Source organism: Schistocerca serialis, chromosome 8 (assembly GCF_023864345.2).
Source record: "Schistocerca serialis cubense isolate TAMUIC-IGC-003099 chromosome 8, iqSchSeri2.2, whole genome shotgun sequence".
Taxonomy (NCBI): Eukaryota; Metazoa; Arthropoda; class Insecta; order Orthoptera; family Acrididae; genus Schistocerca; species Schistocerca serialis.
Genome location: NC_064645.1, coordinates 428695142 through 428721592, shown reverse-complemented (window position 1 = coordinate 428721592; position 26451 = coordinate 428695142). Strand labels below are relative to the sequence as shown.

The following is a 26451-nucleotide window of genomic DNA, read 5'->3' as shown; positions in this document are numbered from 1 at the left end:
CTTACAGTAGAAGCAGCATATTGTTTCGCTTGTGCATTGAGCTGTCTCATAGTTCCCTCCACTTTGATTGCATCGAGCCTGTGACTAACATTGGTTACTAAGACGGCAACATAAAGGCATCTAAAACACTGCGACACCAGGGGTTTGTACGGTCTAACATTGCACGTCATGCCATATGTTGTCACATTTTTGGTAGGAACTGCGATGTGAATGTGGCCACACATGTTTGCCTGGGTATGTGGTTCGTCGTTTCCAAATTATTTATTCTCTTGTTCATTCTGCATACATGGGTGAGCGTCTTTCAGCTCCAAATCTGTTAAATCGGAATCTACGTTTCTAAAAAGTCCCTGCAGATTTGTTCTGTGATTTAGTATGTATGCTACCATCCATTTATGATGTAGCAGGTTGTTCTCTGCAATCTTGTTTGCGATGTGTATTGGTCATCTGGCTAGAAAGGTATGTTGTATTAGGTTTAGGTGCTCCGACGTGGATGGAAGAACTGTGACACACAAATATACATCTTTTGCCCTGTGAAACTTACCTAAAGTTGTACAGCAGCTCATTGGATGTGCTTGCAGACAGATACAACTAAGGAGTGGTTTGTGTTACTGAATATAGTGTCAACGAGACTATGTCCATCCTGGGTGGCACACTGTCAATCACTGTAGTAAACACTTGTCCTTACGCAAAGCTATAGGTAGCTCCGCTTCCATAGTCTCGCAGGCTGATCTCCACTACTAACTGTAGCTTCAAGCACCAGCCTCGGAACTCCGTACTAGAACTGTCATATATCAACACCAAACACGAAACCCGTTGATACCTGTGGCCGCTGTTTGTCACAATGCGGAAGTCCATCTCATTGGCGGCGGCACGGAGCTTGCTGATTGGGCTGTGCTTCTGGTTGGCAGCGATATTCAAAGCATCACCCATAGCACTAGTTGGGAGCTGTCTGAGTGGGCTAGCTCTGGTCGCATTCATTGGCAAGGTCACTACAGTTTGCAGTCTCCCTTGTTGGTAAATCAATATGAATTCTTTTTCCCCCACATTCTAGAGATATGAGATGTTCTGCTTGTACCCAGAATCTGAGGTAGATAGTATCTTCCCCAGGGTCATGGTGTGGGATTACCATTATCACTGTGGTTACCATTAAGCTCCTCAACAAATACATAAAATGGGACTGCTGTATCATTATAGTACCCATTTTTCGACATATGTTAGCACTGTATTTGTTTGCGAACGGTTTTTCCTTGGTATATTATTCTTTAATTGCGTAAGTTATGTTCTAAATGAGTTACCGTCCAGTACAGTCCTCAAAATCCCTCTACGGGGAAGGGGACTTGATCCTTCACTTATATCAAAAAGTGTCAGACATGCATGTGTTGTGTGTTGTCTAATTTGTTGCCTCCTTTGTTATTTGTTGCTGGTGTTAAATGGTGACTGCTCGCCTCTTCTCTTTTACTTCTTCCTTCAGCCCCAATGTGCGTTTTGCTGCGGAGCTCGTCGTTTGCTCGACATTCATACTCATGTTCAGGAGAGACCTCTTCCCTCCCCAAATGTGCCACTGTCCATATTTATAGTACCAGTATTTGTTCTGATTATGCAGAGTTTTGGTCCTTTTTATTTATTTAACACACTCGGTTTGTATGTGTCGTAACAACTTTGTCCTGCTGTTTTCGCAAAAAAATGAGAAATTAACTATTGCAATCCCATTTATTCCGTTGCTAACCAAAGATACAGAATTTAATTTATGTTTATACACAATGGTACGTTCCAAAGATAAATGTAAACAATTGATGTTGACTGTTGATATCTTTGTTGTATTGGTCCGGAGTAGTGATGGGCTAAACTGCGATTTTCCGATATCAGTGATTTCTGTGAATGCTACTTTTCAGTATCTGTTATTCTTAACTGTGATTTGTCGCAGTTAAGAGTCGCAGTTAAGGAACCTAAGTCGCGTATCCCTCCGCCACTGCTACTTCTGCTACTTCCGCGATTTCTGCGACTTCTGCTACTTCTGCGACTTCTGCTACTTCTGCGATTTCTGTGACTTCTGCTACTTCTGCGATTTCTGTGACTCCTGCGATTGCTGCGACGTACCACCGTATGAAAAAGTTACATCTGTCCACACAGAAAATTGCATCTCAACAAACCTGTCATTGGTAAGTATGTTTTACGTTTATTCTTCCGTTGGCTTTAATTTTGTATTAAAGAAACAACTGTGAAAATATTAATAGTGTAATTAATATGTAAGTAGCCGCACAGTACCGTAATAGTTCGTGTTTAGAAAATGAATTCTAACATATTGTTATGTTCATAGGTACCTGAACTACATTTCAGTCACTCAGTAAAGTGATAATTCAAAATATCATTGTCAACAGATCTGAAGAAATTGCCAGTCTTTAGACCGTTTTCGTCAGACGACAGGTTAGTTTCTAAGCGTTTTGATGGACTTAATTACTTCAGTGAGATCGTTCTTGCGAATGTGATATAGCAAATATTAGCAAATGTGATATAGCAAATATTAGCAATCTACTCTGTCAATTATATTGCTAGTAATTAGTGACAGCAAAAATTGTTTAATAATCCTTGTGTTTTTGCAGACGCAGTTCTGACTGATTACTGGTTGCTGTACATATCTATCCACATCAAGGCTGTTGAGAGAGACTCGTGAAGATTCAAGACAGCTCTTAGAGGATTTGCAGTTTAAAAGTGAAATAATTATGAAATAAGTGTATGACTGATTAAAGTGTTTTATTGAAGTTGTTGTGCGATTTTAAAGGAATAATAAATGTTAAATACATTGAGTGGATAATAAAAATCTCATTTTCCACATGTTAAGCCGTCCTATACCCGTAATTTTCCGCCACTTATTTATTGGTAAACACTTGTTGGAGAGTGACATGCCGCCCCCCCCCCCCCCTTTCTCCACAATCTTGGTGTGACACTGACCTGTAACATATCCCGAAGTCTACGATATGCATTTTGAGGCTGTTGATATGAAAGTGGGAAGTACAGATCTTCCAGTTAAATCAGGAATAGCTTACATGCATTACTTGAAAGTGACACAGGAAAAGCTTACTTATGTAGGTGGTAGTAGTGTCGGCAAAAAGTTCTTGTGTGTGAAGTTGCCATGTAGAACACCAGGTGTAAAACTTTTCTCCCGAGTCTTGAACTGTGAGGCATTCATATGACTGTTTTCATTTCTCTACACTTATACAGATGTCTGAGTTCTGCTGTGTTAACATTGCAAAGTCCTGTAGGCATGTGGAGTATTAACCAAAACTGTCATATTGGAAGCAGAATCAAACACATTTGTTACGTTACTCGATATTTTCAGGAGAAAAAGGCAATGTCGCTTCTTATTAATATAATACATTCAGAGTCACAGCAGTATTTGACCAACCATAACTGATGCTGAATGTGCATGTCGTCATATAATATGAAGGGCTTATTTCAATAGTGGTACAAGTCCATTACCTACACTTTTCTGTCTATAATGCTTCTGAAATTAGTGATCCAAACAAACATAAATAAAGGCTCCTCTCTAGCAAGAAGCCATATGGTGAATATTTCTGGTATCTCAACTGCAGATTTTTCAGCACTCATTTAACTTTACGACTCTATATCTCAAAATTAACAAAAATGGACTTGTACCACTATTGAAATAAGCCCTTCACATGCACACACAGCACATCGATCTCGTGAGGCACAAGGCTCTCATAACGTACATACGTCGGTCAACAGATGACACTAGGAGAAGTATGTTAACTGCGCTTTTTAGTTGCTACTTGCGACTCTTAGTTGCGATTTGTCACAGAAATCGCAGTTTGACTCGGTAGTGAATAGCGTAGTATGAACTTTGCTCAACAGATGGCAGTGCTAACTGCGCTTTTTAGTTGCTACTTGTGACTCTTAGTTGCGACTTGTCACGGAAATCGCAGTTAGACTCCATAGCGTATCGCAGAGATGGACGTAGTACGAACTTTGACCCACAGATGGCACTGTTAACCGCGCTTTTTAGTTGCTACTTGCGACTCTTAGTTGCGACTTGTCACGGAAATCGCAGTTAGACTCCATAGCGTACCGCAGAGATGGACGTAGTACGAACTTTGACCCACAGATGGCACTGTTAACCGCGCTTTCTAGTTGCTACTTGCGACTCTTAGTTGCGACTTGTCACGGAAATCGCAGTTAGACTCCACAGCGCACCGCGGAGATGGACGTAGTACGAACTTCGGCCAACAGATGCCACTGTTAACCGCGCTTTTTAGTTGCTACTTGCGACTCTTAGTTGCGACTTGTCACTGAAATCGCAGAAAGCAGTGCTAAATTCGACCAATAGATGGCTCACGTCTTTCAATGTGAAATACTACTTGCGACTGCTAACTGTGACTGAAATCGCAGTTAGATTCTGTAAAGTTGCTACTGTGATATCTGTGACTTCTCAGTCACTGTGATTTCTAACAGATACGCGATTTCCTGCCCACCACTAGTCCGGAGCACGTGTAAGATGTGTCGTCTGCTACTGTAAACATGTCTAGAATTGTGAAGTTCTTTAGAGTTATAAGAAATAATTGGAAGAAAAGTGTATTTGGAACAGCTGCTTTATCATATGGAGTGTCTTATGCCAAGGATAAATACGAGTAAGTATGCTTTGTAATCACATTTACATTATGAGTTTTCTCGCTGTGCTGTACAATACTGTCAATGTTACGGCTACAGTAAAACTGTGACCAAAAAAATAGGCTAATGTAGTGTATGCCCGGGTGTGATGTAATTGTTGGTTTTTTATTTTCATTTACCTCTTTGTCAAAAAAGTCGCAAATTCATATTCGTTTACAAGTTTGTCTGTTGTATGCTGACCGTGCAGTTGAAAATTTGACAGTTGCATTTCTTGTTAACGTAAAAATTTTCCTTCGATACATTCTTATGTCGCTGCTGTCGTAGTTGTTCCATTTTTGCCTTTGCTAAACTTCGATAACATTCATTTTAATTTTGATTCAACAGGACCAATCAGTTGATGAGAGACTACTGTTTGAAGGCGTTAGAATATGGGTCACTACCAATTCCAAACGAATATAATCCTAAGAAAATAGTGGTGATACTGAATCCAGTTGCTAACAAAAGGTAAGAACGCTCGCCATCTACTCAGTTGATAATTCTAGTTGTTGTTTTGCATACTGCTGTTCTTGGTTCTCATAACATAGGCCTGCAAAACCTTTGCTGTATAATTTTTACGCATATATGGGAGAAAATTACGGAATGCCTACAGCAAAATAAGTATGGATCTACACTTTTATAACATCCGGTGTGCATACAGGGTGTCCCATTTATTTTGACCACCCTAAATGACTGTTTGTCCAGATGCAAATTACAAAATGTTTCAAGCAAATGTTCTTTAGCCATCACGGGGACATCAATCAGCATGATTGCCTTCACTGTAGCTTTGTTTTTTTACAAAGATATGAAAAATGGTATGACTTTTTTAAATGGCACCCTGAATTTTTTATTCGGTAATTCATTTCCTCACCTAAACACCTATTCAAAAATGTATCACAGTGTACCATTCACCGAAACTCAACGTTATTAATTACACAACACAACATTGACATTGACGCTGCCAGCATTTGGTGCAGGTACGGGGGGGGGGGAATGGATCACATCCACGTGCTGATATTGACAGAGGACAAATGTAAACATAAGTAGAATGCTTACCCGTCATTCCATCAACTATCGTCAGTTGAAGAGTTGTGTGAGTAGAATACACACCAACGAAGAGAAGGTAGACATGCTACTCATCTATGGGGAATGTAAGTTAGCAGAACAGTAATTACAATACTGTTTTGTTGTGTACGGGTGCATTTAGTACAATAGTTTAGTCCTTTTAAATACTGTTGTGTAGAGTGGGCATACAGTAAAGGCTGTGCTTCCTACAAACTGCATCGACGTAAGATTTATTTTATTGTTGTTATTGAAGGTAGGTGAAATGCTACGCAGGCAGTGGAACTGTACAGAGAGCAACATCCTGACAAGAACCCACTTTCCTGATGAATGTTTTCTTGTCTTGTTGCAACGCATCAGGAAACGTTAAGTTTCAACCCATGTCAACGCAATCGTCATAGCACTCACACAGACGAAGCTGCCGAAGTTACTGCTCTCACTTCCGCTGCTATGAATCCACATGTGAGCACACAACACCTCGAACACGAGGTTGGCATTTCTAAAACCAGTGGACATCGTATTCTTACACATCACCGGTTCCATCCTTACCATGTACACTTACATGAAGAATTGCATGGGAATGATTTCCAGAATCGTGTACAGTACTGTCAGTGGGCACAGCAGCAAATTCTCACCAACCCGAACTTCTCCAATGTTCTATTTACTGATGAATGTTCCTTCTCAAACAAAGGACTGGTAAATACAAGGAAGGCGTTATTGGTCCAGTGCCCATGATGGCTTAGACAGGTGGAACATCAGCATCAATAGGAGAGTGAACGTCTGGTGTGGGATGCTTGGTACTTCAATTATTGGCCCTTATTTCATCAATGGTAGTCTAAATGGCACAACAAATGCCAGCTTCCTTAGATGAATTTTTCCTCCTCTTCTGGATAAAGTGCTACTAAGAACCAGGATGCGTATATGGTATCAGCACGATGGATGTCCAGCACGTAATGCCTTGCATGCACATCATGTTCTGAACCGAAGGTATCCTGCCAGATGGATTGGTCGAGGAGGAACAATTACTTGGCCTGGTAGGTCTCCTGATGTAAATCCACTGGACTTTTTGCCTTGGGGATGCATTAAAGACATTGTCTATCGTGATTTTCCAACAACTCCAGAGTACAAGCAGTTACATATCGTGCTTGCTAATTCTCTTCAGCAGGCAGCACTGGAAGCAATAAATAATTCTTTCATTTAATGAGTGCACCAGTATATCTGTGTCCAGGGTCACCACTTTGAGTACCTTTGAATGTTCTACTCCTGGGCAATGGTACAGGAGAGTCAAAGTCAATTTTGTGTTATGTGTATATTTGGTTTTCATTTGTTTTCTGACAACTCCAGCAAGTGGACGAGTTTGTGATTCCAGGCTCAAAGTCAGTGTTGTGTTATGTAATTAATAATGTTGTGCTTGAGTGAATGGTACACTGTGATACATTTTTGAATAGGTCTTTAGGAGAGGAAATGAATTACTGAAAAAAAATACAGTGTGTCATTTAAAAAGTCATGTTGCTGTTCATATCTTCGTAAAAAACAATCATGCTGGTTGATGTCCCCCTGATGGATAAAGAATATTTGCTTGAAACATTTTGTAATTTGCATTTGGACAAACATTTATTTGGGGTGGTCAAGATAAATGGGACACCCTGTATAATAATAAACTGCTGCTTTCTCGAGGCACTTTAATCCTACCTTAGTAGTAATCCGCAAGGAAAAATTCAAGTTTCTGCAAGGTAGATAGCTTATACACGCAGGATGTCCTAGAAGGAATGGTCAATATTCAGGGATATGACAGGAACAATCATTTGAAGCAAAAAAAAAAAAAACATGGGTTCTGAAATGTATATCTTAAGAGCCATGAGCGCTTCTTCATCTTTGATACAGTGAAATGCATCTCTTGTTCTCAACAAGTACTCATAGCTCATAAGGTATGCATTTTAGAGCCCTTGTTTACTAGATTTTTTTTTACTTCAAATGATTGTTCCAGTCATATGCCTGCATATTGACCATTCATCAGAGCACACCCTGTATAACTGATGTTAGGATGATGATGATGGAGACATCAGAATGAAATACTCCCTCTTCATGCATTGATACAAACATGATTATGCTGTGGGAAACGTTGCTGGCAGACTCTTTGTGTAAAGATTATCACATTGTAAAACTTCAGAAGTAAAAGAGAGAGAAAGCAACAGATGCTTAAATTTTTCAACATATAGCCTTATTTACACATTAATTTGTGATGTGAATATAAAATGATTCATTCCACATCATTAAGATTTATCATTCAGATGATCCATGGAACATGAAACTAACAAAACTAACAAACAAACTCAGAGACTTTGTCTTTAAATTAACACTTCGGTTTCCAAAACTACCTTTTCCTGTGATATTACATTCCTACAGATGTTTCACAATAATTAATTTGTAATAATTTGCTGTTAGGTGTGTGCTGCAGTCTTGCCAAACAAATTAGAAAGATACAGAATAAATGGTAATGCTTTGAGATAGTTAAAATTGTATTTAACAGATGGAATGCAAAGGGCAGTAGTAACACCAGGAACTGAAAATTGTTTCTCATACTGGAAAATTATTTCACACGGCATCCCACAAGATTCCATCTTAGACCCAACCCTGTTTTTATTTTATGTAAATGATATACCACTAATGATATGAATATAATAGAGGGAAACATTCCATGTGGGAAAAATATATCTAAAAAGAAAGATGATGAGACTTACCAAACAAAAGCGCTGGCAGGTCAATAGACACACAAACAAACACAAACATACACACAAAATTCAAGCTTTCGCAACAAATGGTTGCTTCGTCAGGAAAGAGGGAAGGAGAGGGAAAGACGAAAGGATGTGGGTTTTAAGGGAGAGGGTAAGGAGTCATTCCAATCCCGGGAGCGGAAAGACTTACCTTAGGGGGAAAAAAGGACAGGTATACACTCGCGCACGCACACACATATCCATCCGCATATACACAGACACAAGCAGACATGCTTGTGTCTGTGTATATGCGGATGGATATGTGTGTGTGTGTGTGTGTGTGTGTGTGTGTGTGTGTGTGTGTGTGCGCGTGTGCGAGTGTATACCTGTCCTTGCTTGTGTCTGTGTATATGCGGATGGATATTTGTGTGTGTGTGTGTGTGTGTGTGTGTGTGTGTGTGTGTGTGTGTGTGTGCGAGTGTATACCTGTCCTTTTTTCCCCCTAAGGTAAGTCTTTCCGCTCCCGGGATTGGAATGACTCCTTACCCTCTCCCTTAAAACCCACATCCTTTCGTCTTTCCCTCTCCTTCCCTCTTTCCTGACGAAGCAACCGTTTGTTGCGAGAGCTTGAATTTTGTGTGTATGTTTGTGTGTCTATCGACCTGCCAGCGCTTTTGTTTGGTAAGTCTCATCATCTTTCTTGATATACCACTAAGCTGCACAGGGTAGCCACGTGGTCTAAGGCGGCTTGTCACGGTTCACACGCCTTGTCACAGTTCACGCGGCTCCCCCCGTCAGAAGTTTGAGTCCTCCGATGGGCTTGGGTGTATGTGTTGTACTTAGCATAAGTTAGTTTAAGTTAGATTAAATAGTGTGTAACCTTAGGGACTGATGACCTCAGCAGTTTCATCCCATAGGAACTTTACCACAAATTTCCAAAATATACTGCTAAATATAACATCGCTCTCAGTTTTATTTGCAGATGACACATCTGTACTCATTGGGATGAGACCACAGGAAAAAATTCCCCAAAGAATCATTGACACACTAAATTGTTAAGAACATTTATGTATGGAAAAAACACATCTCACATTTAAAACTAAACAGTCTGAATCAAGTGACTTCCAAATTATCCATAAAAATCACTAGGCTAATTTAAGGAAGCAGAATCTGTCAAATTCCTGGGGATATTTTTAGAAAAAAATTCATCCTGGTCTTTGCATATAAGTTACTTGGCAAACAAGCTAAACAGTATAGCATTCGCAATGACAATATTGCCCTATGCAAGTGACATTGACACTAGGGAAGTTGTTTAACGCAACTATTTTGAAGCCATTGTAAGATAAGGAATAATCTTTTGGGGCAATGCAAGTAGTGTAAATAGAATATTGTTACTCTGAAACACTGTTATTAGAAAAATGTGTAATAGTAAGCCTAGAGAGTCATGCAGACATTTATTCAGGAGTCTTAAAATTTTAACTATTTGATGTACTTACATTAAGAACCGTTTTTCTTTACCCGTACCAATCCAGAATTATTTATAGAAAACCATTTTCAACATATGTGTGACACAATTAACAAAGACAAATTCAAGTTGCCACTTCATAGACCAAAACTCTACTCTCAGATTCCTCATTACATGGCTATGGAAATCTATATAAATTTAAAATGTAAAACTTTCACAGTATGAAACTAGGTTTACTGAAGATAAGATTACATGCCACTCTAGTGCAAAATATTATTATTCACACATGGAATTTTTAAAAGATGATTTCTTTGTAGGGTACTGAAATAGATTTGTATTGTTGTATGTATCTCTGGTAAATTATCTATATTGATGAGTCCCCTGTACAATCAATGATTTATATATGTATGTCATGTGACTTTAAAACTCTGATTCTGATTCCACACCTTGAGTCCAAAAACATTTCCCATTTTACTTGTAAGGATGATGTGTTGGTCACGAATAAGAAAATAACAGGTACCAGTAGTGCTCAGACTGGAAGCACGACGAAGAGGTAACTGTCATAGTTTTGAAGGAAAACCTTTAAATTTGTATGAGGCAAGTATTGTAAGTGCAATATTCCTTCCAGAAATTCTTTTCTTGCACAGAATTTGTGTAGCAATGAAACTTAATAATAGATTAAAACTGTATGCCACATCAAGAATCAGACCAAATATTTTGTCTTTTGTATGCACTTGTGTGGCAACTTAGCCTCCAGAGCATTCACGATTAATCTGTATAGGCATGTATCATATTGTCTGTTAGTCCTGGAACAGTTTGTAATGGAAGGGAGCCTCTATGCTACATATACCATGTAAAGAAACAGAAACTATGGCATGGTAGGTGTAAAACAAAGCATGAGGCTACAGAGGGAGAGAGATGCTAAGTGACATTTGGCTAATTTGACTGTGAGAAGAGTAATGTGTGAAGGCTTCAGTGACTACCATCCCACAATTGCACTGAAAGACCTCTCTAAACTAAAAAGCTCCATCCGAACAGGTCTCGAAAGACCCAATGGTACTGACCAACTGCCGTGTCATCCTGAGCCTATAGGTGTCTCTGGCTGCAGACATAAAGGGGCTTGCGGTCAGCACACCCCTCTCCCAGCCATTGTCAGTTTTCGTGACCGGAGCCACTACTTCTCAGTCAAGTATCTCCTCGGTTTGCCTCACAAGGGCTGAGTGCACCCCATTTGCCATCAGCGCTCGGCAGACTGGATTGTCACCCATCCAAGTGTCAAGACCAACAGTGCTTAACTCGGTGATCTGCCGGGAAACAATGTTACCACTGCGGTAAGGCCATTGGTGAAAGACCTCTCACAAAACCAAAAGAAATTGCCATCATGTGTAGTGGCTGTCAGTGTCACCAAATTTTGTGTCCAGACATACATTGATAAGACAGGATGTGAAATTGAGGGTAAGAAAGCAAAAGCAGACATGTTTGACACTGTTTTATAATGCTCCTTTACAAAGATAGAGCCAAGCTTACTTACCCAGCTTAATTCTCACACGACTGTAGGGTCATTAAAGTCACTGGAAAAGTTTGGATTGTGGGAAGGAAATCAGCAGTCTCCAGTGAAAGGAATCATCCTAGCATTTACCTTAATGCAATTTAGATAAATATTAATCTGAATGGTCGGGTGAAGATTTGACCTGTCACCCTCCCAAATGTGAATCCATTTTGATAACAATTTCACCATGTCGGTCAATAAAACTTTTCTTAGATTTCTTATATATGATCCAGTTATCCGTATTGGAGTGCTTTTTAAATGCAGGTGGACAAATATCCAGTCAGTTTGTATAATATTTCAAACTGCTCGAAAGATTGGAAATTTGTTTTAAATGTTCAGAAATGTAAAAGTGCTTGCTTACGAAAAATTCAGAAATGTAGTGTTGTGTGATTATATCAGTGAGTCACTATTAAATCTGTTGTCTCATACAAATGCATGGGTATAGCAATTTGTGGGGATACCAAACAGAATGATCACATAGGCTCATTTGTAGATAAAGTAGGTGGCAGATTTTGGTTAATTGGTAGGAGACAAGGAAAATGCAGTAATTCTACAGTGGGGACTGCTTGCAAAATACACATGTGGTTCATTCTACCATATTTCTAAAGTGTGTGGGAGCCACGTCAAAAAGAATGAACAGAGCATATTGGACATACTGGTATACAAAGAAGGGCAGCATGAATGATCCAAGTTTTTTTTACTCAGAGGAGGGTTTCACAAAAATGCTTGCTGAGAGCTGTCAACTATCTAGTGAAAACCTACTTATAAAGTTTTAAGAATCAGTTGAGGAATCTATAAACATGCTGCAGCCCCTTACAGACTGCTCCTTTTGAAATTGCAAAGACTAGGTTACACTAATTGTAGTGTGTACAGAAGTCTTTCAGTCTTTCCTTCTCATCCCGTGCGGTAAGGCTCCCCTGACCTGAGGTTCTGGGCGACTTTTCTGAACTGTACCTGTTTCCCTAAACCTCTCCAGCCCTTTTCCTTTACCCCTCTTCCTCCCCCTTCAACTCTTATGCCAGAAAGAACCACTGGCTCTGAGAGCTTGTAAAAGTTAAACCTTTTTGTGTGCGTGTTCTCCTCCCGCTGATTGGTGAGTAGACTTTTTATCTATCCATTTACATTGTATTGTCAGTAATTGATTATTATCATTCAGGTATTTAAATTATCTTTTGTTTTGTGCTCAGTGCAGGAAAAACCCACAATATGCTGTACAATGGGAGTACCATTTGCCATGCACTTCACATTCATTTGCTGATTGTAGTTGTTGATATAGAGTAAAGGTAACCACTCACAATATGGTGTGGTCCAGGCGTTGAATAGCAAGCAAGCACATAAACAAGACTGAAATCATCAATAAGCTTTCAGGCAATGTCTATATAACACACACATTTTTCTGACATTATAGCATTACTGTGGTGAAGACATGCAGCAGTGAGACATTTGAAAACTTTGTTAGTTAGTTAGTTACTATCATGTTCCACAGATCATTCATACGATTAATCACAACGATGTGGAACTAGTCATTTTACATTCACATACACTTTCATTTGGAAATATGGCTACATGCTGACGATTTACAAGAGTATTAGAAATTCAAGAATAGAATTTTTTCTGTGGAACAGGAATTGTCAAGGACAAACTTTTTCAGTTTGTTTTAAAATTTAACTTTGCTGTCTGTCAGACATTTTATATCAGTGATTGTTGTGGTTGTTGTCTTCTTCAGTTTGAAGACTTGTTTGATGTAGTTCTCCACACTACTCTATTTTGTGCAAGCCTCTTTATTTCTAAATAGCTACTTCAACCTATATCTTTTTGAACCTGCTTATTGTGTTCAACTCTTGGTTTTCCCCTACAGTTTTTACCCTCATGCTTCCTTTGAGTACTAAATTTGTGATCTGTTGCTGTCTAACAATGTCATGTCAAACGATCTCTTCCTTTAGTCAAATTATGCCACAAATTTCTTTGAAGCTCAGTTCTATTCAGTACCTCCTCATTAGATATATGAAGTACCCATCTAGTCTTCAGCATTTTTCTGTAGCACCACATTTCAAAAGCCTCTATTCACTTCTTGTCTGAATTGTTCTGGTCTATGTTTCACTTCCATACAGGGCTACACTCCATACAAATACCTTCAAAAAAGACTTTGTCACACTTAAAACTGTATCCAATGTTAACAAAGTTCTCTTCTTCAGAAATGTTTTTCTTACCATTGCCAGTATACATTTTATATCATCTCTACTTTGACAACCATCATTTATTTTACTGACCAAATAGCAAAGCTCATCTACCATGCTACTTTTAGTGTCTCATTTCCTAATTTAATTCCCTCTGCATCACTTGATTTAATTCAACTACATTCAGTGACCCTTGTTTTGCTTTTGATACTGTTCATATTATATCTTCCTTTGAAGACACTGTCCATTCCTTTTACAATCCAAAGGGTCCACAGTGTAGAAGATATCTCTTTGAAACATTATGTACTAAAGTCCAGATTGCTACTATAGTAGTTTAATGGTGCATTGTCATGGATCCATTTGAGTTAGAATGCTGTCTTCAGATCATCTTTGAAAGGTTACATAACATTTTTTGTAACTTTCACAGATGGTCTGAATATGGCATACTATTAAAAATGGATCCATTACAATAAATACATAATTAAATTACTATAGCAGCACCGAGCAAGGTAGCGCAGTGGTAGCACACTGGACTCGCATTCGGGAGGACGACGGTTCAATCCCGTGTCTGGCCATCCTGATTTAGGTTTTTCGTGATTCCCCTAAATCGCTCCAGGCAAATGCTGGGATGGTTCTTTTGAAAGGGCACGGCCGACTTCCTTCCCCATCCTTCTGTAATCCGATGAGACCGATGACCTCGCTGTTTGGTCTCTGCCCACCAAAGCAACCCAACCAAACCTACTATAGCAGCAATGAAGACTTTATTACATACTGTCCATGCCCAGCCTCATAAACAGTTCAAAATTTCCCAGTGGGAAACTATGTAGATATATTGTTACGAGTAAACTTTTTCAGTACTAATTCACAACCATACATTTCAATATATTGATCACTGCAAAATCTACATTTTCAGTGCTTTTGAACTTTAGCTCTGCCTTAACATGTGTAACAACTCTCTCCTTTTCACATATTAGTTTTATATGAGTAAAATGCTGAAGTGTAATATTTTATATTTAACGTATCTAACCTGATGGTCATATGATAGGCACAAGGATTATATCTTTCCACAGCTCTCTAAGTTTCCCAAACAGACAAGCAGCTCTCTTGCTCATTGATCAGTGGAGAAATTACTGATAATTATTAGAAGAGACTGGAAGGTAAGCAGATGGATCAGGTGACAAATGTCATTATAAAATGAAATTGTGCTTTTCATGAAAATGAAATGGAAGTGGGCAAGGCATGTAACCATGTGAATTGATGGTAGGTAGACTAAGAAACATCTTTTCTGGACTTGAAGAGAAATGGTCATTTAGTGGAAAACTGGTAGATGGCCTTAAAAAATGTGAGGAGGCAACATTAATCCTTGTATCTAAAACCTTAATGCTTAAAAAAGGCAAGTCCTATATCCAGCAGAAGTTGCCAGATGGATGACGAAGACGACGACGATGATGATGATGATGATGATGATGATGATGATGATGATTCAATAGAAACTACAGCAATCATTCAATGAACATAAGAGAGAAAAATGAATTTCCAACGGATAACATTTCTGTAACCTTTGTACGTGTACACTGATGAGCCAAAATATTATGACCACTGCTCACTGCAAAACCGAATACTGCCTGGTGGCACTGTGGACATGGAACACTGTAAGAAAAGTAAAAAGTGGAGCAGAGATGAATGGGGAATCATTTAGCAACGATACAGGATGAAGATGGGGAAATCCACCGATATGAGTGACTGACAAAGGGCAGACTGTTATGACATAGCACCACAGAACAAGGATCACAGGAATGGCAAAACTTGTTGGCACTTGCATGCAACAGTTGTGAGCATCTATAGACATTGGTTGAAGGATGGTGAAACCACAGATAGGTGACAAAGTGTCAGACAACCCTACCTCATCATACAATATGTAGTTCGGAGGCTTGCCTGCTCTGTAAAACATGATAGATGATGATCTATGGCTGATCTCACAACAGAGTACACAAGCATAAGTGTCTCAGAACATGCCATTCAGTGCACATTGTTAAACATGTGACTCCTCTATGTACTGCCCCTGAATACTACCGTGTAGAACCGAAATTGTCATCATTACAATTGCAATTGACATGGGACCATCAAGATTTGACCAAGGATGAAAGGAAGCATGTCACCTGGTTGAATGAATCAGTTTCCTTATTACACCAAGTTGATGGTCATGTCAAGATATGCCAGCATCCATGCTCTGTACCATGGGTGCAGGCTAGTGTGTGTGTGTGTGGGGGGGGGGGGGGGTATTATACTATGGGGAATATTCAATGGTCTTTCATGGGACTCACGGTAAAGCACACACACTATAACAGCTATGTAAACATTTTTTGAAACTACCTGTCTCCCTTAATGCCTGATGTCTTTCCTACCAATGATGGCATCTTCCAGTATGATAACTTCCTTGTCACTATACCAGAGCCATGCCACAGTGATTTGAGAGCATAATAGTGAACTCATATTAATGTCCTCGCCACAAAATTCGCTTGATCTGACCGCTGTTGATCACATCTGCAACACTATCAGGTGCCATATCCGCAAATCACTAGCCCATAATTTATGGTTACCACATTATTTGTGTCTAGAATTGCTGGTGAATTAAATAAAAATTTAGTTTCTGCTGGAAATTATATAACTTTCTTGGCAATTGCCTTTCCGAGATTGACTTCTGAAATACTCCTCTGTGATACAGACAAGAGGGAGATTGAGTCAATAATTAAATCACTGAAGACTAAGGACTATCATGGTTATGATGGAGTGTCTAGCAGAATATTAAAGTACTTTGCTGCACATGTTAACCCTGTATTTAGCCATATTTGTAATTTTTCCTTTAGGAATTGTCAATTTCCTAAATGATTAAAGTACTCAGTAGTAAAGCCACTTTATAGAAAGGGAGAAAGGGTTAATGTAGATAATTTTAGACCTATTTCTATGCCATCAGTCTTTGCAAAAGTTATTGAAAAGGCTTTCCCCTAATAACGAAGTTCGGTGGCAGGAGGAACAAGACTTTTGGCCAGGTGAATACAGGGTTATAAATACAAAATCAAATAGGGGTAACGCAGGAGTAGGTTTAATAATGAATAAAAAAATAGGAGTGTGGGTAAGCTACTACAAACAGCATAGTGAACGCATTATTGTAGCCAAGATAGACACGAAGCCCATGCCTACTACAGTACTACAAGTTTATATGCCAACTAGCTCTGCAGATGAAGAAATTGATGAAATGTATGATAAGATAAAAGAAATCATTCAGGTAGTGAAGGGAGATGAAAATTTAATAGTCATGGGTGACTGGAATTTGACAGTAGGAAAAGGAAGAGAAGGAAACATAGTAGGTGAATATTGACTGGGGCTAAGAAATGAAAGAGGAAGCCGCCTGGTAGAATTTTGCACAGAGTGTAACTTAATCATAGCTAACACTTGGTTCAAGAATCATGAAAGAAGGTTGTATACATTGAAGAACCCTGGAGATACTAGAAGGTTTCAGATAGATTATATAATGGTAAGACAGAGATTTAGGAACCAGGTTTTAAATTGTAAGACATTTCCAGGGGCAGATGTAGACTCTGACCACAATCTATTGGTTATGAACTGTAGATTAAAACTGAAGAAACTGCAAAAAGGTGGGAATTTAAGTAGATGGGACCTGGATAAACTGAAAGAACCAGAGGTAGCACAGAGTTTCAGGGAGAGCATAAGGGAACAATGGACAGGAATGGGGAAAAGAAATACAGTAGAAGAAGAATGGGTAGCTTTGAGGAATGAAATAGTGAAGGCAGCAGAGGATCAGGTAGCTAAAAAGATGAGGGCTAGTAGAAATCCTTGGGTAACAGAAGAGATACTGAATTTAATTGATGAAAGGAGAAAATACAAAAATGCAGTAAGTGAAGCAGGCAAAAAGGAATACAAAATCTCAAAAATGAGATCGACAAGAAGTGCAAAATGGCTAAGCAGGGATAGCTAGAGGACAAATGAAAGGATGTAGAGGCTTATCTCATGAAGGGTAAGATAGGTACTGCCTACAGGAAAATTAAAGAGACCTTCGGAGAAAAGAGAACCACTTGCATGAATATCAAGAGCTCAGATGGAAACCCAGTTCTAAGCAAAGAAGGGAAAGCAGAAAGGTGGAAGGAGTATATAGAGGGTCTATACAGGGGCAATGTTCTTGATGACAATATTATGGAAATGGAAGAGGATGTAGATGAAGATGAAATAGGTGATATGATACTGCATGAAGAGTTTGACAGATCACTGAAAGACCTAAGTCGAAACAAGGCCCTGGGAGTAGACAACATTCCATTAGAAGTACTGACAGCCTTGGGAGAGCCAGTCCTGACAAAACTCTACCATCTGGTGAGCAAGATGTGTGAGACAGGCAAAATACCCTCAGACTTCAAGAAGAATATGATAATTCCAATCCCAAAATTTAAATTCTAAAGGTGGCAGGGGTAAAATACAGGGAGCGAAAGGCTATTACAGTTTGTACAGAAACCAGATGGCAGTTATAGGAGTCGAGGGGCATGAAAGGGAAGCAGTGGTTGGGAAGGGAGTGAGACAGGGTTGTAGCCTCTCCCCGATGTTACTCAATCTGTATATTGAGCAAGCAGTAAAGGAAACAAAAGAAAAATTCAGAGTAGGTATTAAAATGCATGGAGAAGAAATAAAAACTTTGAGGTTTGCCGATGACATTGTAATTCTGTCAGAGACAGCAAAGGACTTGGAAGAGCAGTTGAACAGAATGGACAGTGTCTTGAAAGGAGGGTATAAGATGAACATCAACAAAAGCAAAATGAGGATAACGGAATGTAGTCAAGTCAACTCGGGTGATGCTGAGGGAATTAGATTAGGAAATGAGACACTTAAAGTAGTAAAGGACTTTTGCTATTAGGGGAGCAAAATAACTGATGATGGTCGAAGTAGAGAGGATATAAAATGTAGACTGGCAATGGCAAGGAAAGCATTTCTGAAGAAGAGAAATTTGTTAACATCGAGTATAGATTTAAGTGTCAGGAAGTCGTTTCTGAAAGTATTTGTATGGAGTGTAGCCATGTATGGAAGTGAAACATGGATGATAAGTAGTTTGGACAAGAAGAGAATAGAAGCTTTTGAAATGTGGTGCCACGGAAGAATGCTAAAGATTAGATGGGTAGATCACATAACTAATGAGGAGGTATTGAATAGAATTGGGAAGAAGAGGAGTTTGTGGCACAACTTGACTAGAAGAAGGGATTGGTTGGTAGGACATGTTCTGAGGCATCCGGGATTGGTTGGTGAGACATGTTCTGAGGCATCAATGGATCACCAATTTAGTACTGGAGGGTAGCGTGGAGGGTAAAAATCATAGAGGGAGACCAAAAGATGAATACACTAAGCAGATTCAGAAGGATGTAGGCTGCAGTATGTACTGGGAGATGAAGAAGCTTGCACAGGATACAGTAGCATGGAGAGCTGCATCAAACCAGTCTCAGGTGTGAAGACCACAGCAACAACAACATTTAAAAGGCTGTGTATGTAAGGATAATTTATCATTTTATATCCCACGATTTGCTATCAAATGTACAGTTTGGCTTTAGAAGTCGTTTAACAACTGAAAATGCTATATTCTCTTTTCTCTGTGTGGTACTGGATGGCCTAAACAAAAGGTTTCAAACACTTGGCATATTTTTTGATTTAACTATGGCATTTGATTGTGTTGATCACAAAATATTGCCCCAGAAGTTGGACCATTACGGAGTACGGGGAGTAGCTCACAATTGGTTCACCTCTTACTTTAGCAACAGGCAGGAGGTCATAATTCACAATGTTGATAACGTCAGTATTGGGGCCACTGCTGTTCCTTATTTATATAAATGATCTGCCCTCTAGTATTACAGGTAACTCTAATATGTTGTTGTTTGCTGATGACATTAGCTTGGTAGTAAAGGATGTTGTGTGCAACATTGGCTCACTTTCAAATAGTGCAGCACATGACCTAAGTTCATGGCTTGTAGAAAATAAACTAACATTAAATCACAGTAAGACTCAGTTTTTACAGTTTCAAACACACAATTCAATAAAATCTGGCGTTCTATTTCACAGAATGGGCATATGATTAGTGAAACTGAACAGTTCAGATTTCTAGGTGTTCAGATAGGTAGTAAGCTGTCATGGAAACCGCACATTCAGGAGCTTGTTCAAAGACTTAATACTGCCATTTTTACTATTCGAATGGTATCTGAAGTGAGTGATCATTCGACACACAGATTAGTCTACTTTGCTTACTTTCATTCGCTCATGTCATATGGTATTATATTTGGGATAACTCTTCCCATTTTCTAAAAGGATATTTTTGGCTCAGAAATGGGCAGTTCGAGCAATAAGTGGTGTAAGTTCACAAACCTCTTGTCGATCCCTGTCCACGAGTCTGGGTATTTTGACATTGGCCTCTCAATATATATATTCCTTACTGTCATTTCTTATTAACAGTATTAGCTTATTCCCAAGAATAAGCAGCTTTCACTCGGTTAATACTCAGCAGAAATCAAACCTGCATTTTGATTGGACTTCCTTAACTCTTGTGCAGAAAGGTGTGCAGTATACTGCTGCATCCATTTTCAATAAGCTACCACTCGAATTCAAAAATCTCAGCAGTAATCCACGCGCTTTCAAATAAAAACTGAAGAGTTTCCTCATGGGTCATTCCTTCTAGTCTGTCAATGAGTTCCTTGAAAAATTAAGCTGATTCTTATTGTATTGTTGATTGCATTTACTTAAACTTATGGACTGACTTTTTGCAGATTCATAAACATTTATTTTTATGTGTTATCTGTTATTACTTTTATGTCGTAATTTCATGTACTGACACGTTCCATGGCCTTGGAGATATGCTCCTCAATTTGGTCCTACAGAACTAGATGTGTAAATAAAAAAATAAAATAAAAATTTAAAAAAAAAAAAAGACATCTAGTTTCACATACCTACCAAGGATCTGTCAAATCCATGTCAGCAGAATCACTACTGTGATGCATTCTACAGGTACACAAACATGACAATAGGTAGGTAGTTGAAATGTTTTGGCTCATTGATGTATACATGTATGTATGTATGTATGTACTATTCTACAGGTTACACTTTCAGAGAATTTCCAATACGAATGAAAAGTGTGGCTAATGATGTTCTGATTTTAAAATCTGGAATCTTTTGCTGGAATTTACCATTTGTATGATACTACTGTGAAAAATCTATTGTTTTGTGAGTTTCTTCAATCAATGTTCTTTGAATTGTGCTATGTAGTGAATTGTTGGCTCATAATATGCCGAAGAAGCTAAAGGCAGAAGTACAATAATTGATGGAAACAGAAAGTTGTGTCTGTATATACTTTCATCCTTGTGCTGTACCATTGTCTACTGTATCCACACAAATAAATCTATAATGGCAACAAAAGGATGTAGTTGACATGTCTTTCACTAAGCGACATGTGAGGTGTTCGTTGTGTTCCGTCAGTATCTTGAGAATCCAATAAAAATGTAAACAGACAACTAGAAATACATAGCACAAGGAATTATGCATTTATATTTCAGTTTATTAATGTTCATAAAAAAATGTGTTCATTGCACATTTATTGGTGTTCCTTCTTCAGTTTTCAATAATTATACTGTTCATTGCAATAGTGTTCATTGGTATAATTCTCTTTTCTGTATTTAATTTCAGGAAAGCAAAGAAAAATTTTGATAAATACTGTGCTCCATTACTTAATCTTGCAGGAGTATTTGTTGATGTTATGCAGACAGAATCTGTCGGCCATGCTTGTAATATAATAGAGAAAATTGATGCCAGAACTGATGCAGTTGTTGTTGCTGGTGGAGATGGGACTCTCTCTGAGGTAAAGAAGGAAACAAAACTCTAAACCCAAATATGTCTGTTCCTTTTTTTTACATATATAATGTAGGAAGGTATTTTTCACGTACCAGGTATTACGTTTACATTCCTAACTGCAGCAGTGCTTAACATGAAGTTACATACATTCACTGTATTGAGGCTGTGAAATAACTTTTGTCGTTGTTGTTGTGGTGGTCTTCAGTCTGAAGACTGGTTTGATGCAGCTCTCCATGCTAAGCATCTTCATCTCAAAATAACAACTGTAATTTACATCCTCCTGGATTTGCTTAATGTATACATCTCTTGGTCTCCCTCTGTGATTTTTACCTCTCACACTGCCCGACAATACTAAGTTCATGTTCCCTTATGTCTCAAAATGTGTCCTTTTAACTGATCCCTTGTTCTTGTCAGGTTGTGCCTCAAATTTCTTTCCTCCCCAATTCTGTTCAGTGCCTCCTCATTAGTTATGTGATCTGCCCATCTAATCTTCAGCACTCTTCTGCAGCACCACGTTTCAAAATCTTCTATGCTCTTCATATCTAAATTGTTTATCATCCATGTTTCACTTCCATACATGGCTACACTCCATTCAAATACTTTCAGGAAAGACTTCCTGAAACTTAAATCTCTTACTTGATGTTAACAAATTTCTCTTCTTCAGAAACATTTTTCTTGCCATTGCCAATCTACATTCTATCCTCTCTACTTTGGCCATCATCAGTTATTCTGCTGTCCAAAAAGCAAAACTCATCCTGTTACCCAAAGCACAGCAGAGTGAGTGGCAGGTGGTAATGTGTATGCATCACTTGAGGCTTCGTCGACTTGTGATAGTCATGGCCGCGGATTTCTAGGCCTGCATTGTCAAATAGGGATTTTAGTAATCCCCTTGATAGGTCAGGGGTGCACAAAATGAAGGAAGCAGCTACTTGGGTAGCAGAGTACTTGTGGAGTGCACATGAGGGTTTTTAGGCTAGATGGTAGCTCTGATGAACACTCACTGGTCGATGCACAGCAATAAATGCGTAGTAAAGTAAACTGACAAAATATTTGTAATAAAGTTCCTGAATTTACTGCTCTCCAGGAAAGTTCTCACATGCAGATTACTCTTGGATCGAAAGTTGGCAAAAACCCAAAGTGGAAAGCTCTGAGATATTTACTGAGCAATGGAAAGTATATCGGAAAGACAGATTTGAAGCCATAGGAGGGGGAGGTTCATTGCACTTGACAAAAATTTTGTCTCTGTTGAGGTTGAAATTGAGTGTGACAGTGAAGTTATCTGGTCACGTATAATAGGTGCAGGTGAAACCAAGTTAATTGTTAGATGTTTTTACTGGCCACCTGATTCCACTGTGATAATTCTAGAGTCATTCAAAGGAAGTCTTATGATCAATAGTGTGTAAATAACCAGATCGTGCAGTACTTCTTAGAGATGACTTTAACCTATGCTAGCTCAGCAGCTCACATGCAATGGAAATATCTTAGACCTTGTAGCTACAAATAGGCTGGACCTTATTGACAGTGTCAGTATAGGAAGGGGGATTAGCAATCATGATGTAATTATAGCAATTATAGTTACAAATGTTAATAAATCACTCAAGAAGGCTGAAAGTGTGTTTCTGCTAGATAGAGCAGATAAGAAATTGTTAGCATCTCACTTAGAAAGTGAACTGACATCACTTTGTTCCAGTAAGGTGGACATAGAGGAATTATGGGCAAAGTTTAAGCAGATTGTAAATTGTGGTCTGGAGAGTTATGTGGCTAGTAAGTGGACGAAGGATGGACCCACCATGGTTTTATAACAACATTTGTAAGATGCTGAGGAAACAGAGGCTGTTGCACTCTTGATGCAAAAGAGAACACACAATGACAACAAACAAAGGTTAGTTGAAATATGTGCATCTGTGAAAAGATCCATGTGCGAAGCATACAACTACCATCGTCACACCTTAGCAAAAGATCTGGCAGAGAACCCAAGAAGTTTCTGGTCCTATGTAAGATCACTAAGCAGGTCTAAGGCTCCTATTCAGTCCCTTGTTGACCATTCCAGTGTGGCAGTTGTAGATAGCAAAATAAAAGCCAAAGTTTTAAATTTCACATTCAAGAAATTGTTCACATGGGAGAATCGTACAAACATACTGTCATCTGACCACTGGACAGACTCCCATTGGGACAACATAGTAATAAGCATCCCTGGCGTAAAGAAACAACTGAAAGATTTGAAAGCAAATAAATCACCTGGTCCAGATGGAATCCCAACGTGGTTTTACAAAGAGTAGTCTGTGGCAATTGGTCCCTTACCTAGTCTGCATTTGTCATGAATATCTCACCCCACAAGTGAGTAGAAAAAAGCTTAGTTGATTCCAGTATACAAAACGGATAAAAGAATGGACCCACAAAATTACAGACCAATATCCCTAACTTCAGTCTGCTGAAGAATCCTTGAACATATTCTCAGTTCAAATGTAAATAATAATAATAATATTCTTGAGATTGAGAAGCTTATGTCCAAGGATCATCAAGGTTAACGAAAGCATCACTTGTGTGAAACTCAGCTTGCCCTTTTCTCACATGGTATATTATGAACTGTGGATGAAGTGCAACAGGCAGATCCCATATTTCTAGATTTCTGGAAGGCTTTTAACACGGTGCCCCATTGCATGCTGTTAATGAAGTTACAAGCATTTGGAATAAGTTAACAGATATGTGAGAGGCTTGAAGACTTCTTAAGTTGTAGAACCCAGTATGTTGTCCTTGATGGTGAGTGTTCATCAGAGACAAGGGTATCATCAGGAGTGCCCCAAGGAAGTGTGATAGGACCACTGTTGTTCTCTATATACATAAATGATATGGGAGACAGGCAGGGCAGCAATCTGCAGTTGTTTGCTGATGATGCTGTGGTGTACAATAAGGTGTTGAAGGTGAGTGATTGTAGGAAGATACAAGATGATTGAGACAAACTTCCTAGTTGGTGTGATGAATGGCAGCTAGCTCTAAATGTGGAAAAATGTAAGTTGATGTGGATGAGTCAGAGGAACAAACCTGTAACATTCAGAGAGAGTATTACTATTGTCCTGCTTGACAGTGTCAAGTCATTTAAATATCTGAGCATAATGTTGCAAAGTGATATAAAATGAAACAACCATGTGAGAACTGTTGTAGGGAAGGTGAATGCTTGACTTTGGTTTATTGGGAGAATTTTAGGAAAGAATGGTTCACCTCTAAAGGAGACTGCATATAGGATGCTGGTGCAATCTATTCTTGAGTACTGGTTGAGTGTTTGGGATCTGTATGAAGCCATATTGAAGGAAGACATCGAAGCAATTCAGAGGCGGGCTGCTAGATTTGTTACCGGTAGGTTTGAACCACACATAAGTGTTACGGGATGCTTCAGGAACTTAAATGGGAATCCCTGGAGGGAAAGCGACATTCTTTTTGAGAAACACGATTGAAAAATTTTGGAGAACCAGCATTTGAAGCTAACTGCTGAATGATTCCACTGCCACCAACGCTCCCACCAATACATTGACATAAGGACCATGAAGATAAGACACGAGAAATTTGGTGTCATATGAAGGCATATAGGCAGTTGTTTTTCCCTCACTCTGTTTGCGAGTGGAACAGGAAAGGAAATGACTAGTAGTGGTTCAGGCACACCATATGGTGGCTTGCAGATTACGTAAGTATATGTGGATGTTATACTTTAAATGTCTCATTTTCTAATCTAATACCCTCAGCATCACCTGATTTAATTCCACTACATTCCATTATCTTTGTTTGCTTTTGTTGATGTTCATCTTATACCCATCTTTCAAAGCACTGTCCATTCTGTTCAGCTGTTCTTCCAAGTCCTTTGCTGTATCTGACAGAATTACAATGTCATTGGCAAACCGCTAAGTTTTTATTTCTTCTCCCTGAACTTTAAATATAAATTTTTCTTTGGTTTCCCTTAGTGCTTGCTGAATGTCAGATTGAATAACGTCAGGGATAGACTACAACCATGTCTCACTCCCTTCTCAGTCTCTACTTCTTTTTCAAGCCCCTCGACACATGACTGCCGTCTGAGTTCTGTAAAAGTTGTAAATAGCCTTCCGCTCCCTGTATTTTACTCCTCCTACCTTCAGAATTTCAAAGAGTATTCCAGTCAGCCTTGTCAAGAGCTTTCTCTACGGCTACAAAAGCTATAAAAGTAGATTTACCTTTCCGTAACCTGTCTTCTAAGATAAGTTGTAGTGTCAGTATTGCCTCACATGTTCCTATTTTTTCTGCAGAATCGAATCTGATCTTCCCCCAAGGATGGGTTCTACCTGTTTTTCCATTCTTCTGTAAATAATTGTTGTTAGTATTTTGCAGCTTCTTGAAGTCTGTGGGTATTTCGCCTGTCTCATACATCTTGCACACCAAATGGTAGAGTTTTGTCATAGTTAGCTCTCCAAAGGCTATCAGTAGGTGTGACGGAATGTCGTCTACCCCGGGCGCCCTTGTTTCAATGTAGATCTTTGAGTACTCTGTCAAACTCTTCTCGCAGTATCACATCTCCCATCTCATCTTCATCCACGTCCTCTTCCATTTCTATAACATTGCCTGCAAGTTTATCTCCATTGTACAGACCCTCTATGTACTCCTTCTACCTTTCAGCTTCCCCTTCTTTGCTAAGGGTTGGTTTTTTGATCTGAGCTCTTGATATTCATACTACTTCTTCTGTTTTTCCAGAGGCCTCTGTCTTTCCCTGATTATATGTGCTTGTAAATCCTTACATTTGTCCTCTAGCTATTCCTCTTTAGCAATTTTGTACTTTCTGTCAATCTCATTTTTAGACTTTGTATTCCCTTTTGTCTTCTTCATTTGCTGCATGTTTATATTTTCTCCTTTCATCAATTAATTTCAGTATCTCCTGTGTCACCCAAGGATTTCAACTAGGCCTTGTCATTTTATCTA

The 26451-nt window shown here is 38.9% G+C and overlaps 1 protein-coding gene and 1 long non-coding RNA gene across 2 annotated transcripts in view; both read left to right on the top strand.

Annotated features, from left to right (window-relative positions):
- Positions 1-1845: 1845 nt before the first annotated feature.
- Positions 1846-2680, top strand: LOC126416271 (uncharacterized). Its single transcript, XR_007575428.1, has 3 exons — positions 1846-2159; positions 2318-2424; positions 2601-2680. It is a non-coding gene; the product is annotated as an uncharacterized LOC126416271 (long non-coding RNA).
- Positions 2681-4498: 1818 nt separating this feature from the next.
- LOC126416618 (acylglycerol kinase, mitochondrial) overlaps positions 4499-26451 on the top strand; it is a 95558-nt gene continuing 73605 nt past the window's right edge. The window contains exons 1-3 of the mRNA XM_050084374.1: positions 4499-4643; positions 5008-5127; positions 21349-21520. Of these exons, the coding sequence (XP_049940331.1) occupies positions 4534-4643; positions 5008-5127; positions 21349-21520 (402 nt within the window). The 5' untranslated portion in view covers positions 4499-4533. The remainder of the gene's footprint in view (positions 4644-5007; positions 5128-21348; positions 21521-26451) is intronic.